This window comes from Lactuca saligna, chromosome 5 (genome assembly GCF_052625555.1).
Source record: "Lactuca saligna cultivar CGN05327 chromosome 5, ASM5262555v1, whole genome shotgun sequence".
Lineage (NCBI taxonomy): Eukaryota > Viridiplantae > Streptophyta > Magnoliopsida > Asterales > Asteraceae > Lactuca > Lactuca saligna.
This window is the reverse complement of record NC_136421.1, coordinates 99,671,938-99,689,451: the sequence shown is the minus strand read 5'-3', so window position 1 is coordinate 99,689,451 and position 17,514 is coordinate 99,671,938. Positions and strand designations below refer to the sequence as shown.

Here is a 17,514-nt window from a genome sequence, read left to right as displayed (position 1 = left end):
CTATTACGGACGACAGGCATAACCTCTTCTTATTCACACTACGTATTGATAAATTACTAATATACTCTTACAATAAACGGTTTTCGATAATGAAACTTACATGCAACTTAACGATTTTCACTCACGAAGTATTTTCTGGAAAATATAGGATTTTCTAGGGTTTTTTTTCTACTACTTTTAACTGTAAATTGCAGCTTTACACACTATATGTTCTAATGCATTTTATTCCAAAATTCACACTAAACTCTTATGAACTCACCAGCTTTATGCTGATACTCGTTTTCAAAATAACTTGTATCTTCAGGTCAAAGATAGACAGGTACAAGTGTAGGATTTAGGAGAAGATGGAGTATGCAAGATCCATCTCTTATTTTTGTATTACTTTTGGTGTTTGTTGAACTCTACAGAACACACTTGTAATTAAACTTACTATGAAATGAAATGGTTGTATGTTTCTTGTTTTTACTATTATACATTTGTGATGATACTGTACATGACGTCCTTCACCCCGAAACATATTCCACCGTTATCGGTTTTGGGGTGTGACATACGTCTCCCGGTGCCGTGTCGGTTTTGCCTTAAAACTTCGACGGGCCATAATTTTTCGTTATAACTCGGATTTCGGCGTTCTTTATATGTACGGAATCCTTGAGACGTATTCTACAACTTGGTTAAGATTATTTATTCTAAATAATCTTTTGTTGAAAAGTCGTTTTCGACCCCTATTATCTCTAATTTGACTACCCTGGATCTACGGGCGTTACAACCTAGTGATACCATATTGGTTGCACTTGTAAATTAGTTCATTAAGACGATCATAGTACAATTCGATAGATTCAAAATCTTTTTGTATGAATTCTCTTAATTCAACAAAACAATTTTTCATTGACTTGATTTTTGTCTTTCATTCCCGTGAAACTTTTTCTTTAGAGTATTCCAGATTTCTTTTGCAGATTTACAACTACGACCCTAATTTTAAACAACAAGAGGTAGAGCACCTCTGAGTTCTCTCATGCATTTTTTTCTCATTCTTCAACAATCTTTCAGCGAGCTCTTGGATATTTTGATTATTAGAAGAAGTTCCAATATTCTGAATAGCAGGAGGTGGTCGAACATCATCGAGAATACATTTCCATAGCTCTTCATCATTTCCATTCAAGTAATCCTCCATTCTATCTGCTCACTGATCATAATACTTAGGAATCAGCATCGGAATTTTCATAGATGAACCAAGGAGATGAGAGTAAGACGTCATTGTGTTCATGTTGAGGTTCACCATTGATGTACAGACAGATTTTGAGAAAAGCTTGAATTTGAATAAGATCAAACGACTAAAACACTTGTAAATCACCAATCGAACACTCGAATCAGCAATTGGAATGCAGAATCGAATCACAACAGCAGATCTAAGAAGATTTTTTGATGCAAAAGAGCGGAAAATTAAAATGTAAAACGAGAACTAGACTCAAAACTTTTGCAAAAATTCAGAAAACATATCTAATCTGTATGAATCCTGCTATAATACCAAATGTAGTTCCAATTGATTCGAGTAATCAAACAAAATCAGAGTATAAAATGATTTAGAACAAAAGATCTAAATATAATATGTTTGGCACGTTTATTGCTTGATCAGTTGAATACAAGAGGTTGAAAGAGAATATGAATACAATCAGAAAAGTCCTTAACCTGTAAAGTATTTTGATAGGAGCCCTTACGATTGGAGGCCGTGCCAACGCACAACCAAGGCTGTCACTGCCATCTATGCAAAAGATGTAAATAGGGATGTACGCTATATGATTTGGTGCGGTTTTAAGTCAAAACTACAAACCGCGCCACATGTGCGGTTTAAAACTTTCGAAAACCACGAACCACATCGCGAATGTTATAAACCACGTTACGTGGTGCAGACGGTTTTAGTGCGATTTAATGCTTTAAAAAGTGAACCGATCAAACATTAGTTGTTGTATGCACTGATAGAATCGTGGGATATAAAATTTTGATTTATCATATACATGTTAACCTAGTGTTTTACTTCAGTAAATAAGTCATTAACCCAAAATTTTACATCGGTTTTTGATTAATGATTTCAAGTTAATACACCAAAAGATGGTGTGGATACATCAAAACATATATAATTCAGAAGTTCCTATAGTTACTCGATTTAATCTAGACAAAAAAAAAACTTTGAATGACAGTTGAAATTCAAATCTTGAATAAAATATTTTATTAGTACTAAAAATATTTTTGGAAATTAGTATAGAAAATAAGAGAAACATAAAAATGCAAAAACACAAGGCATGTCAATTTTCGTAAAAATGTGATCAACTGTATGCAATCCAAAAGGTGCACCACACATAAACAAAGGACCAAGCAAAGTATAAATAAAAACTAAGAAAACATACTTCAACATTTTACAAGAATAATATATATATATATATATATATATATATATATATATATATATATATATATATATATATATATATATATACTAGCCGTTTACTCGCACCAAGCGTCGGGCCAAAAAGTTTCTTTCGGAAATTAGTTTTAATGTGATGATTGTGTGATGTGTTAGACGTGAGCTGGGTGCATAGTCATACAACACAACAAAAGTTGAGTATACATTTGGAATTTCATCTAATAGTTCATACTTGATTTTACAATATATAAATTACAACAATCTGCAATCATGTAGTGTTTTACATTTATAACATGTCCAATCTGATAGCCATGCATTAAACGTCAAATGAGCATATAAGATACATATTTGAAGAAATTGTAAAATAATCCATCAGCAAAAGCTGGTGCGTTTACATACATGATGAAACTAACAAAAGGTACTTCAGTCATGGTTGTGAAATGCTACATGTCTCGCCCTGAACCAGCCCTAGGGCTATAGATGCCACCACACACGTATTATGGTATACCCTAACCATCCTAAATCACAACCACCATGGACTTTGAAATCTTGTACTAAGGAAAAGGTTAAAAGATGAACTACAATAGTGACACAAACTCATTATACAAAAAAAAAAAAAAAAAAAGTAAACTACAATAATAAATGAAATTAATTAATATACATTCTTACTTTTGCATATAGATGTAAGTATATTGCCACAAAACACATATAGAGGAACGTAAGGTGTCATAAATGAGAATGCAATTTCTGTTTTTTTTCCAATTAAAATACATTTAGTTCACAGATTTTTACAATTTCAGTGCCAAAAAAGTTTCTATTAGTCCTTGTTTTTTAGGTTGCTTTTAAAAAGTTTCTATCTAACAGTATAGCTATTAAAACTTTTAAATGAAAATTTTGCCCATGTAAAGTTGAAAGTACACCACAGGAACCATATTTGGTAATAATGTATTATCCTTTGATTTTGCTTTAAACTTTCAAAAAGGAAAACCATTTTTAACAATGGTATAAACTTTTATTCAATGATAAATGAAAATTACAAATTTAGTCCTTGTGGTATATTGTTCATTTTAAGTTTTTGTACAAGGGCAATATGGTCAATATCAAATTTGGACAGCTAAACTATTATCTACAACTATTGATATCAAACTAAGTCAGCACTTGAAATACAAAAAGATAACCATGGAAGAATATAGTCAAACGCAATAAAAACCTTGAAAGACGTACCATAGGTTTGTTTATCTAACATAAGCTTCATTGTAAGCCCTAAATCACATGATTGAACAACATAACCTTTTAACATAAGCATTGAAGATATCTTTCATCTATAGCATTATATACATTTAACAGTCAAGCTCAAAGAAAGGGCGGCAAAAAATTTGACCAAATTAAGCCTGTAACATAAGTACCAGTACCAGAACCTTATTGTAAAGTTGATGTTCACCCCCACCCAACACCTTGAGGCGACCTTGGCTTCAAATATAAAAATTTATCAAAGGTAGAATTACGTAGTACAAACAAAAAAAAAGAGAATGATTTCATATTACCTTTCAATTCTCTCAACCACTTATAAAAGATGACTGATTTCCGTGTTGCCCTTGACCCATTTCTCATTCTTTCTTGCAACTGCCATTAACTTGCCTTTATTTTTAAAGCATCAGAGATTCATGGTTATGAAGTTGAAATAAAAAGAAAACATAACTTGATTTCGCATAAACATTACCCAAACATCATACACACATACTTTTCCAAAAGTTCACACATATAGAGCATATAAATTACACAAACAACACACACATAATTTACCAAGCTAACCATTTTAGATAATCAAATGAATTCTCATAAATCTGATTACTTAAAAACTAAAAAAGGAGGTTGTGAAATAGAAGATTTAACTGAATCTTGGCTGCAAAACAAAATATCAACCATAACTGCAATTGACAAAAAAATAGCAACAAACAACAAATTAATATGCAAAAATAACAAAAAAAACATAGTTAACATACTTTAAATCAAAGGCCTTAATACACACCTCGTCCATTTTTATGTTTAAATCTGTTTATATAAACCTGGGCAAAATCAATCAGAAATTAGAAAAAGAAAAATTCCTAACTATCTGTTTTTTGTTTAGATCTAGGTGTTTGTGGATCCAATCCCTGTACACAAATCTCTTGGTTGAGTTCTTTGAACCTGTAAAGCCAACACAATAGAGAAACATGGTAAACACCTTTTTAGGACAAACCTCATATAATAAAGCATTCATCCAAGATATTTATAAGATAAAAATACAAAAAGTTAAAAACAATCAAATCAATTACAAGTAAACATTAGAATAAAAACATGTTAAGATAAGGCCTTCACCCTATTTTGTCTAAAAATCGTCTGCCTAATCCATTTTTTATGCATATTGATCTGCACATTGATAAAGCCTCTGATAAAACATGGAACTGGGGTTTCCAAACCTAAGGTGTATGTAGATCAAGATACACATGAAGTTCTAGCAACCTTACATGGTTAGAACCAACACCTTCACAAGTTCTGATATCAAATATTCGATCCATTCATCTTCAATGACCAACAATATGGTTTTTGTAGCCTTCTTTTCAAGATTTTAGACATCGTAGGGAAGCGTCAGCAAGAAGCCTTCTGCATACATAATAAAATTAAGAATAAGATTTACCATTCAATTTTCCGGTGTCAAACTTCAAGGGAAGAAGAACCGTATAGAGTTTCTGGTGGGCTAATGGTCAATTTTTAGTGAGTAGAAGAGGCGGGTAAGGAAGTGAGGAAATAGAAAGGGAAGTTTTCTGAATAGAGGAAGAAGATTAGGTTCATTGATTAAGAGTATGGTTTTCTACCATTCCAAGAACCACCACATCCATAAGAAGATCCAAAAAAATAAATTTAGTTTGAAATCAAAGTGTGTCTAGGTAAAAACATGTTACCTGGATGTGGAGCAATGAAAACGCTTTGTTGACATATCTGCAACAATGAAAATCTAAGCTTGCTTCTGTTAAAAATAAACCAACTTGCTGATGGATTTGTCAAGTGCATAGTTTAATGAATGCTTTAACTTGCAAAAACGAATTTTGCAGCATACAATCTCAGTAGCATATATACTCTACACTCAACTTTTAACATCGATCCAGAGTCTACATTTGGGTCAATATCTGTCCATCAGGCCATTTCAGTTCATCTTTGTCATCTTCTTCACCTAAAACCATAAAATTATCTATCAATTTTCAGTATAAATAAGTAAATAACCATAAAACGATACCAAGGTCAACGAAAACCTAAAAATCAACCTAAACTAAATCAAATTCAAGTTCAAACAAAAAACCCAAAATTTTATTTTAACAGTTTTATGAAAAAACACAGATGAGCTTCTTTATCCAAAATCGATATATAGATTGTTCTTCAATAGTCAAATACTCACATACAAAGATTTATCATAACAAAGTGAACCATGATGAACTTAAACATCTGGCGGGTTAGTTATGTGTTGACAAACCTTCAACCATTGCATAAATTTGGTAATATTGTTTTTCACGAAGCCTGTCATATAAACCATACACAAAATTCGTGAAACTGGGTGGTTGTTTTTACGGCTAGGGTTTTCTTGGAGAAACAGTGGGAGATAGAGAGAAAAGCAAACTTCTGTATGGGTTGTAATAGAGGTGAGGGAATGTGGTGACGGTTAGCGGCAGCGGAAGCAAGAGAAGAGAGTTTCTTGATGGTGGAACGAGGAGGGGGTGTTGAGAGTGGTGGAGGCGGCTTGGTTTCTGAGAAAGTGCGAAAACGAGTAGAAAAATTCGTGAAATGGAATGGAGAAAGGCAGTTTGAAATTTGCTTTGAAGAAGATGGAGAAAACTAAGCGACGGATTAGGGTTTCGGAGAAGGGTGAAAAAGAAGGGCGGCTATGGATGGCAGAGAATGCTCTGGTGAAACCATGTAGAAAGGAGATTTTTTGAATATTTGTATCCAGAAATGGGAAAGTAAGGTTATGGGAGCGAGAGAATGGATGATTAGGGCCGAGATTTGTGGGTAGTATAGGAGTTACCATTTAAATTATTAGGCGTTTTTTTTCAAGCATTTTATGATAGTATTTGCTGTTTTAGTAGTAGTAAGTTTTCTTCATCAACCCCGAATAATGAATAAAAAACGAAAATAGATATTCAAATCATGACACTTCTTTCCTAGAAAGAAAAGAAGTATCTCTTAAAATTTTCAAGAAACATCCAATATATATATACTAGTCGTCTACCCGCGCAAAGCGGCGGTGATGAATAGTTTCATTCGGCAATTAGTTTCATTCTGCGATTCATGTATAGATCATTTGTTTGCTGTGTTGGTTTTCACAGATACAAAAACGGATGTAAAATTGTAAATCGGGAATGAGAAATAACATAGTTTTTACTTAGGTTTTAAGTTTGGTTAAAAAAACTGTATTTGAACACAACGTTTATAAATTTCAACAGGTTTTACATATCTTCCTTATAAAAGAAAAGGTTCATACGGTTTCCTTAATTTTTTCTTAAATTGTAGATCGGACTCTCTACTCATGTTATTTTTTACATTGACCAAATTAATTTTCGTTATTATAAAATGTTATCAGCCATACTTAAAAAAATAATAAATAAATTACAAAATGAACTACCATGGCATATTGTATTTTCTATTGTGGTCCAAAAATAAATTGACCATCTTACAAAATGGACTCCCATAGGTGTTATATTTGTTCCTCTTTAGAATGCATTGTGACGAAAGAAACTCGTTATTTAGTTTTTAGACAAAGAATGATATGATTAGTTTTTAAACATTTATACATCCATTATTATTGTTCAGAATAAAACACATATTCAGATCAGATTAAAAGAAATATTATCATAAACATTAAAGACTGCAATTTAAGGCTTTAACACAAACATTAAAATTTTAAATTATTTTCACTTGTGTTAAAGGACAAAATGGAAATTTTCACACATTTGGTGATCATACAATGAGTAATAATAATATGTTATATCAAGTTCAACCACACTGGGAAGAAACCCGGACAAACAACAACATCACCTAGCATCTTTGAGTTCCACCTTGACAACGCTTTCATGAGCATTACAATTATATTTTATTAAACTGGACTAAACATGTTTCAGAGTAAAATGTTATGATTAGATGTTTATGTTTAACCACTAACTCCATGATCGTAAGACACTTATAGAAGCAATATATTGTCAGTTGAATTGAGAGTATATGTACAATAGAAAGTATAACAGATTGTGACGCCCAAACACAACAAAACTTTAATGATAAGCTACTTAATTATGGAAACAAATTTTAAGAGGGTGCATATTTATCACAGTAAACTTTGCACCAACATTTTGAGGATTCCCATTCAATCATATATAAATTTTAAATTTGCATGAATGTAAGCACCAATAGCACAAGGAAGAAGATGTCATGTTAGCATTTTACTTTCATTTCTTTTGATTACAACAATTTTACTTTTAAAATCAAAAGTACATTGACTACCTCTATGAACTGCCTACTCCTACAGCTTGCCTTTTTAAAGCAACTGCTTGGCCGGCTTCAAGGTGCTTGCTTCCACTGGTGGCGGGCGGGCGAAGGGTCCAAAGGACACGTAGCCGGGGGCGAGTCAGCCTTTTCACCTCCGGTGGCTTCTCTTCACCTCAGTCAAAGTACCCACCAGCCTGCAGATCTCAATCTAGCGACGGCATCTGTAACCACACTGCTGCCGCTGCTCGTGCTATGGCTTTGCTTCCTTATCTGGGGAGACGTGACTAAGCCTAAAAGGTAATTTTTTTACAATTAGTCGGGGAAGAAAATATCTACAAACATGTTATAATAAATAGTTGAATGAAAGTACATTTCTAATTCTTGTTTATTATATACACACAATAGACACACGCAACATGCGCATTGGACACACACAAAAAGAGTGCATACACACATACGCATCCACACAACCACAACGTATACACTTACACATGCACCACACAAACATCACAGACACATACAACAGGCATTTACACACATAACAAGCCCACAACACTAAAGACCGAAAGAGGGGTAAATAGGTCAATATAAGAAAGTTTTACCTTTTTAATTGGCATTGTCTGCTAGGGTTGCAATTTATTTTTGCCGTGGAATCATATGAAGACTATTTTACATCTATATAATAATCTAGTATAAACTCCATAGTCTACATGACTACATCTAAGCATCCAAATAAAATAAAAATAAATAAATAAATAAGATAAAATTAGGTTTTTTGGTAAGCTGTTCATGACAATAAATGTAAACCGTAGTCAAACCAAAAACCCAAATATTTTAGTTGTTTATTTAACCAAAACCGGAAACCTTGTTTCACCCGGCAAGCCATGTGCATGTTAGTTTCATAGTTTAAAAGTTTAGAAATGTACAACTATTACCTGAATCTAAAGACTAAACTAATTATATCTTAATAATTCAGTAAAAAGTCGAAGCATGTCTTGGAACAACGAATGTCTAGAGAATACCAAGTTTACCTCTTTTGAGCCTTAGATATCAAGCATATCTTTGACCAACTGTGATAGGCAATTCCAACAAAAAATTAGACAATTTCAGTTATTTATCTAACAAAGATTATACATCATGTAGAACATAACAGAACAAAATGACATGCTAGAAAATGTTTACCTCAACATGGCAATTTTATCTTGGTGTCCTCTATTTCAAATTTTATGTTCTCTCTTAATACGTCGCTTGAGTTAATAGAAGGGTATATTTCATTAAAACCTTACTGTAAGCCTATAGAACACAATGGGAGATGACTTGGCATGAGTCTCAGATGTGTAGAAGGAAAGGTTGGTTTGGCGGACTGACCTGTGTCGCTTTTTTTACGGGAAACATGTAGTTGTGAGATGGGGAGATCTAAATCAGGGAATGACGAGAACAACTTTATCTGATCCAGATTCATGAAAAGAATTTGATGTTAATGTGTCTATGAATAAAAATCACAAAGAGGAAGAGAGAGGTGGTGTGATTGGTGGTTGATGGAGGTGATGACATTTAGGGGGAACTATATAAGGACGAAAGAAGAAGACGGAGGGTGAGTAGTGGTGGTTCTGGTCATGGTTTTTAAGCGATACAAAGATGGAAAGAGTTGTATTGGTGGTGATGGTAGTGTGGTTGTTTAGATGGAGATATTGTTGGTGGTAAAATGGTGTTCGTGCAACGGTCTCTGATGATGGTTGATGTTGTGGATGGTGCTGTCTTCTGATAGTAATAGAGGCGACGGATAGTGGTGTTAAGAGATTGATTTGGTTTTGGGTCTTTAACCTTCAAATTGAGGTGGCGCTGGTATAGAAAATCATCGGCCATTAACCTCCGGATGTGGGTTTCAAACGATTAGGGTTTCTATGAAGGGAGAGAAAGGGAATCGTCCGAAGCGTGGTGATGCAGGTGGCTAGAGATGTCACGACGCAGCATCTTTATGGCATCTGGAGGCAGGCAGTTTGCTAGAAGGAGGATACGACCACTTAGCAGGGAAAGAAGATTTCTATGGTAGCACGACAACGGAAATGGTGGAGGTGGTGGTCATCTACGGTTGCGACTGGAGGCTTAAGGGAGATTTTGTTTAGATGGAGAAAAATAGTTTGTAGTTTCACTTGGCTGAAAGATCCAATATAGGGGAAATCCGGCCAAAATCCAATAAATTTTGCAGATATATTAGGAATCAATTCACCCAATGAATAAATTAAACTGTGGGTCAAAATTTATGTATCGATATATAAGGGAAGTCGGGTCAAATTTCCCTACATTTTAGGATTCATTAGTATTCAAACATAGAATTTATCTTAAAAAAGTTGTGTTTAAAAATATAATATTATTATAATAATGGTTAGTTGTACTTTATGTTTGGAGACTTGAACGTCTTAAAAAATATTATTATTATATTCGATTTATTTTTAGAAATAATATGATTTCTTTTATAAGATAATAAAGATATATATATATATATATATATATATATATATATATATATATATATATGTGGTGCAGTACGGTTCTAACCATGGTTTTGTAACTATAAATTGCACCGCAGCCGCTAAAAACCACATTATATGGTGTGGTGTGGTGATGTGCAGGCGGTCTGTGTGGTTTGATGCACACCCTTAGAGGTGTTTAAGTTATCTGTATCCGAAATTCCGACCCGAAATTCCAAATCCAAATTATTCGAAAAATCAAATATCTGAATTTTCGGAATCAAAAGTAGGTAGTGTTTTTTAGATTTTTCAGATAATTTGGAATCCGATATCCAAAAATTTTTATCTTAGTTTTATACATTATTTGTTATTTTAATCACAAATGTCTTATGATATGCATGTTAGTAACTAAAACATATTCATAATATCCTTATTTAAATACCTATGTTACTTCATATGCCTTTCTAATTTAAAAAAGGGTAAATTGCACAAAAAACACTCTTTTTATACAGAAATTCGATTTTGACACCGTGTTTTTTTTGTGTCAATTTTGACACTATGTTTTCCAAATTGTTACAATTTTGACCACTTAACCGGTTAACCATGTTACATGCTGACGTGGCATGATGACGTGTCAGTTTTGATGATGTGGCATGCTGACATGATATGCTGACGTGTCAAAATTGATTTTTTTCCCACAAAAAACACTAAGTTTTCACTTTTTTTTCACACTAAGTTTAATTTTTTATTTCAATTTTGACACTATGTTTTTTTTGTTCCAATCGAACATCATTTATCAAATTTTGTTCAATTTTGTCTATTTTCCATTTGATACTGTATAAATATATTTTTTCTATTACATTTTAAACCGTATAAACATTTTTTTTTCTTTTAAAAGCCACATTTTTATTTAAATACAATGTGTTTTTTCCTTACATTCAAAGCATTACTCATGAGAATCAAACTAACCATAAGCTTCTAATAAGATATAAAAATTTGATGGGTTGTAAACTTGATATCCGAGTTTTGATCGACTACACGCCTCTAAACCTCCAAACACATTTTAAAGTTGCGTATTTAATTTAAAATATAATTTTTATATAACTAATACATATTTATACATAAAAATATGGTTTGAGTGTAAAAAAATGTGTTTATACAAAACTATGGTTTTTAAATGAAAAAAAAAGAAAAAAAAAAAAAAAAAAAAAAACATATTTATACGGTTTAAATGTATTGAAAAAATATTTATACGGTTTCAAATAAAAAATTGTTAACATTGAACAAAATTAGAAAAAATGATGTTCGATTTGAAACAAAAAAAAACATAGTATCAAAGTTGAAAGAAAAAATTAAACTTAGTGTCAAAATCGAAAAAAATGAAAACTTAGTGTTTTTTGTGAGAAAAAAATTCAATTTTGACACGTCAGCATATCATGTCAGCATGTCATGTCATCAAAACTGACACGTCATCATGTCACATCAGCATGCAACCTGGTTAACCAGTCAAATGGTCAGAATTACAACAAATTGGAAAATACAGTGTCAAAATTGACACAAAAAAAAACACGGTATCAAAATCGAATTTCTATTTAAAAAGAGTGTTTTTTGTATCATTTACCCTTTAAAAAAATGTCTTTATAATTTAAAAACCTCACATGCCTTTAAAATTTGAACAAAATTTCAAATTTTTAGATATCCGATTTTGGTATCCGAATCCGTATCCAAATTCGGTAACCAAAATCGGATTTCCGAAATTTTGTTCGAAATTTAAAGGTATATCGGAAACCGAAAATCAACTATCTGAAATTTCGGATATCTGATTATAAACACTCCTACACACCCCTTGTAAATATACTCATAAACCCCATCAATAAAGATAAGACCAAAAAACTTGTCCAAGTCGCTCATACTTCTCTGAAAAACGAAAGAAACTAGCAAAACTTCATTATTTCTCAACTGTGAGTGTATGAAAAACTGAACAGAAAAGACGCCCATTTTAGAATTCTGATATTAATGCTACATTTATCACCAACCCGCAAAATCCAGCCTTCTATTTCCTCCCTTTATGTCCAAAATCACCATGGTACGATAATTGGACCATTAATTAATAAATATGCACATCGGTTCAGAAAAAAAAAATCAAATACTAAGATCCCACGGGAGCAATCCCTTTCGCCTTGGCGGCAGCCGAAGCGGCACTAGCAGCAGCTGCCGCTGCCGCAGCAGCAGCACTGGTGGCAGCATTTGGTGTCTTCAACTCAAACCGCTCTTCCTGTTGCTGAGGTGGCGACCTGATTCGTTCCAACATTTCGTTAAGCTGTTTTCCCGATAACGTTTCGTGCTCCAACAAGGCCTCAGCAATCGCATGATGCTCGTCTTTATAAAGCGTTAGAATGTTTTTAGCATTATTATATGCATTTTCCAACAACTCCCTCACTTCTTTCTCAATAAGCAGCCTGGTTTCAGTACTCATACTCTTCCCATTATCATCATAATCATGAGCCACCACTCCAATTTCTTTACTCATTCCATATTTTGTCACCATAGCTCGAGCCAAATGAGTCGCCTGTTCAAGATCCGATGAAGCACCGGAAGTAACCTCGTTTTCTCCAAAAATGATCTCCTCAGCTACCCGCCCGCCCATGCAGACGTCAAGTCGGGCAAGCATTTCTTTGCGGGAAACACTTGTTTCGTCTTTTTCGGGCAGCTGGGCAACCATACCGAGGGCCATGCCACGTGGGACAATTGTGGCTTTGTGGACAGGGTGGGCCCCGGGGGTGTGGATTGCTACGAGGGCATGACCTGATTCGTGATATGCGGTTAGTTTTCGGACATCGGGGGAGATCACAGCGGATTTGCGTTCGGTGCCCATCATGATTTTGTCTTTTGCGTATTCGAGATCCTCCATTGTCACCGCCTTGGCGCCGTCCATTGCCGCCTTGAGAGCCGCCACGTTCACTAGGTTTGCCAGGTCAGCACCCGAGAATCCAGGGGTGCCTCGGGCAATGACGTGTAAATCCACGTCTTCTGCTTTTAAGATCTGTAGAAAAGAATTCAAGGATAGTATTAGTATATGCAAAAATCAAAATAAAAGCAATGATAAAAAAATACCTTTGACATGTGAGACTCCATTATCTGGCGCCTGCCTTGGACATCAGGATTGGGGACCACGACCCGCCTATCAAAGCGGCCGGGTCTGACCAAGGCCTTATCCAAGGACTGGGGGAAATTAGTTGCAGCAATCACAATAATCCCTTCGTTTTGTTTAAATCCATCCAATTCAACCAGCAATTGATTCAAAGTCATCTTCATATACTGCTGATCTTTTGGATTCCTGCTTCCACCAATCGCATCAATTTCATCTATAAAAATAATACAGGGCGACCGCTTTTTAGCTGCAGTAAAAAGATCCCGAACCCTGCGGGCCCCAACACCAACAAACATTTCTTCAAACTCGCTTCCACTGCATGAGAAAAATGGGACACCCGCTTCTCCCGCGATTGCCCGGGCTAACATGGTTTTTCCGGTCCCCGGGGGACCCACCAGTAGAACACCTTTCGGAAGCTTGCCACCTAGGCGAGTGAAACGCTATATACACACACACACACATAATAACAACATAGTTTCAGTGATTTGTATCTTATAGCATATCCTAGTTTCAGAGTTTCATTTGTTCTCGGAAATTTCCATACAAATGTGGGGCCATTGAAAAAGCAAGATTTTTATAGGGTTAGAAGTGTAATTTGTACCTTAGGGTCGCGAAGATAGTAAACAATTTCTTCAAGCTCAGCTTTTGCCTCGTCTACTCCCTTAACGTCACTAAATTTTGTGCTAGATTCCATACTCGGCTGCACCTCATCATGTAGACCCAATCCTGCACAATAACAAGATATTAAGCTGTTACTTCTTTTTCACAAAAATCTATTAAAAAATGAGTCTTAACCTAGACACTTTGAAATGGACAATTTAAGGGAAAAGATAGATTAAAAAAAAAAAAGTTAAGACCTTTAGTGATTCCTCTATCCTCTATGAGGGCTCCAATACCCGAAATGAGTAAAAAGCCCATGCCTAGAGCACGAACAGTGCGCCATAACTGTTCTTTGAAGTTTCCTCCTTCATTAGCCACCATATGAATAGGAGCAGCAGCAGTTCCCAATACCCCATCTTTTGTTGATTTCCCCACATTCTTGAAAGCCGAAACCCCACCAATACTCTCTTCGTTGCTCGCCATTCCTGCAATGGGAAATCAATATTCAATATTACTATTATCTAATATCTACTCTTCAGTTTGGTAGAATGGAATCAGTGCCATTTTGTTTTTTACAATGGACTTTTCCTGAAAATATGTGATCCCTCCATTCAACTCATTTTCATTCCATGCCTTGTGGGTTTTTTTTTTTTTTTTGGAATGAAGAATTATAATCTAACCAATTTTTATCTGTGTGATCTTCAATAACGTAAATCCTTTTTACAATGTTTTAAAACTCTATTTACATTGCTTTTTTGTTTTTTTAACTGTAAAATATATTTATTTCTATATACAAAGCCAATAAGTTTTAATGAATGAAATAAAACTATAGGCTATATTTAGATGATAGGAAAAGCATTACATTCTTAAATGCAGCCAAACATGATCATGCAATTTAATGACCAGTTCCATTACCTCAACTTCCTTGTAAATAAATAGTTCATAATTGGCACCTCTAATTGTTACTCCTTGAGTCTAAAATACCACATTTTCTATTTTGAACTGTCTAAAAATTGCAACTCTTTTTGTCTTTTGAGATAATCTGAATCAAATTTACTTGCTCGTCAATTAATAAACTCAATGCATACAGTGTTCAACCTCATAGTAAGCAATTCATAATGACTAACAATTAACTGTTCATGGCTCAGAATTCAGATGGAGTCAATAAAGCAAACAAATAAGTAAAAAATAAAAGTTCATGAGAAACTTGGAGACATAGCTACATAAACATAAGCTCAAAAGGGTATACAAAAACGAAAGTTCAACTTATAACACGATTAAAAGACTTAAAGCTTATAAATGAAAGTAGTCATGTTGACTGACCTCTTTGCAATGTCTTGAGCAGCTCACTTTCATCTAATCTATCAACTTTGACCAGGGCCTTCACATATTCTTTAAATGCTGAAGGACTAGTGTGCATAGAAGGTTGACTTTCAAAAACTCTTATCACTGCCTCATAATCATTTCGATAACTAAGTTCCCTAAGATAAGCTGCATTGCTTGATACATCTACATCAGGTTCACGCAGTCTTCGTGAAAAACTTCCCATGTAACCTGATTGGAACCTTCTTTGACCACTTGGAAGCTTGTATGCTACAGATACATAATTAAGTGTCAAACAAAGCTCATATGTTAATCTACTTTCATTCATTTGTTTATTATAGCATCCTACTTTTGTTTCTTCCAATTACAGCATTATAGGTTGAAATAATCTACCCACAATATAGGGTAGATTTTTCAAAGTATAATGCTGTAATAGAGAGAATGAAAGTAGGATGCTACTTCTTGCATTTAGCCCTAAAAGAATTTGTAACATCAAGTTGAGGAAGCTTCATTGACTTGTAGACAAAACGGAAATATAAAACTAACATTAGGCATAATCATGCACTCAGGTTTTATATTACCTGCATCAAATTTGGTCTTCTGTGAAGTGATATAGGATCTAGTATACAAACTTTGTGTAAGCCCCAGGTTTGTTCGGTGCTTTGAGACCTATATAAGTAATTAAGCACATAATAAGGTGATTAATAAGAGACCAACGTATGAAAATATGACTTCTTTGGTAACACCAAAAATAATAGCACAAAGTTTGGATTAAACCTCAAGAAAGCAGAAATGTATACAGAGTTTATAGTTCACCATTACAACTTTAGCTTGTATGTTTCAAATAAAAAATAACAATAAGCAAGGAGGACGCACCCTCACCCTCATATGTGTTCTCTAGAATAGATTATGGACACCAGATACAGATCATTTGATGTACCTTATATCTCTCCATGAGTTGTATAAACAATATAATTAATCAGATGCTTCTTGTTCTAAAACATAAAAATCAAATTGGTTGTAATACAGATTAGCAACAACCCTTAACCACTATTAATAGCACAAAGGGATGCTATTACTCAATGTATCCTAGGAATGGTTTCGTGATAGCTTGGCATTCCCTTTGTTCTTGTTGATTTAGAGGAAGTATTTTCATCCATTAGTTAGTGCTTTTGACCTATTTGGGGATCACAAAAAATGTGATTAAGACCCATTCCATTCAGATAACTATTTGTCTATTTACATTCAACAACTTATCAAATTAACCAAGCATTCTCTCACCATCTTTGATCAAAAGCATTTTCTTTCCAGCCATATTTATCAGCCCTGGCCACAAATCACCATACACTGACAAATTCCCATGAAAGTTCACCATGGTTTAATTACTAACCAAACTACAGGCAATTAGAACAGGGAGTTATCCAAAAACCCTAGAAGCTAAATAAGATTAGGGCTTCCGGTGTTTTCTAGCATAATATAAGCAATAGCGAACTGATAATGAAAACGTTATTCTCAATATACATATCTGACATGATTTAAACAGGGAATACGCAAACAATAATTCCTGGAATGGAAAACTGAATAATTTAAGACAGACCTCAACAAGAAGGCGTTTTAGGCCCATCTTTCTACTCCTCTTCGAATCAAAGATCAGATTATCCTATACTTCTGTATGCTTTCTCGAATTAAATTGTATTTGAGGTTAATCCGAGAGTTCAGCGAGGAAGTAATCGGTATTAGTGCGAGAAAGATACAGATGGCCCGCCCAGAAGGGGAAATTTCTTGGATTTTCTATCTATGTAATTTCCTATTGACGGTGTTGGTTCTTGATTCCATGAGTGCACACGTCATTGGTTTCGTAAAGAACATTTGGGTAATTTACAGGATGGTCCCTATGGTTTGAGGTTGTCTGTATTAGGTTCCTAACAACTTTTTTAATTCGGATCATCCCTATAGTTTTATATTTTTTCGAGTATGGTCCCTAATCAAAATGAAAAACCAAATTTACCCTTACTATTTTCTGTTTTTATTTTTTATAT

At 34.1% G+C, this 17,514-nt stretch overlaps 1 protein-coding gene and 2 long non-coding RNA genes across 6 annotated transcripts; all 3 read right to left on the bottom strand.

Annotated features, from left to right (window-relative positions):
- Window positions 1-2,631: 2,631 nt before the first annotated feature.
- Window positions 2,632-6,456, bottom strand: LOC144997221 (uncharacterized). Of its 4 annotated transcripts, XR_013659744.1 has the most exons (5): window positions 5,928-6,455; window positions 5,362-5,630; window positions 4,778-5,062; window positions 3,964-4,606; window positions 2,632-3,889 (listed from the first exon to the last, which is right to left on the bottom strand). It is a non-coding gene; the product is annotated as an uncharacterized LOC144997221 (long non-coding RNA). The 4 variants fall into 4 exon arrangements; XR_013659742.1 differs by having other exon boundaries at window positions 3,964-5,062; window positions 5,853-6,456; XR_013659741.1 differs by having other exon boundaries at window positions 3,964-5,062.
- A 1,398-nt stretch (window positions 6,457-7,854) lies between these two features.
- On the bottom strand, window positions 7,855-10,149 carry LOC145045802 (uncharacterized). Its single transcript, XR_013681886.1, has 3 exons — window positions 9,113-10,149; window positions 8,962-9,000; window positions 7,855-8,220 (listed from the first exon to the last, which is right to left on the bottom strand). It is a non-coding gene; the product is annotated as an uncharacterized LOC145045802 (long non-coding RNA).
- Window positions 10,150-12,324: 2,175 nt separating this feature from the next.
- Window positions 12,325-17,311, bottom strand: LOC145048870 (ATP-dependent zinc metalloprotease FTSH 4, mitochondrial-like). The gene is made up of 7 exons (XM_078997495.1): window positions 17,073-17,311; window positions 16,057-16,144; window positions 15,476-15,745; window positions 14,410-14,637; window positions 14,154-14,278; window positions 13,516-13,992; window positions 12,325-13,444 (listed from the first exon to the last, which is right to left on the bottom strand). The coding sequence occupies exons 1-7, from the start codon at window positions 17,097-17,099 to the stop codon at window positions 12,551-12,553; spliced, it is 2,109 nt and encodes a 702-aa protein (XP_078853621.1). The 5' UTR covers window positions 17,100-17,311; the 3' UTR covers window positions 12,325-12,550.
- Window positions 17,312-17,514: the final 203 nt, after the last annotated feature.

Excerpts from the sequence above, each read along its gene's own strand:
- LOC145048870 (XM_078997495.1), bottom strand. The coding sequence starts at position 17,099 with ATGGGCCTAAAACGCCTTCTTGTTGAG. Across the intron at positions 14,638-15,475 it reads GCTCAAGACATTGCAAAGAG|GAATGGCGAGCAACGAAGAG; the intron begins GTCAGTCAACAT and ends TTCCCATTGCAG. Across the intron at positions 14,279-14,409 it reads GGATAGAGGAATCACTAAAG|GATTGGGTCTACATGATGAG; the intron begins GTCTTAACTTTT and ends GTTATTGTGCAG.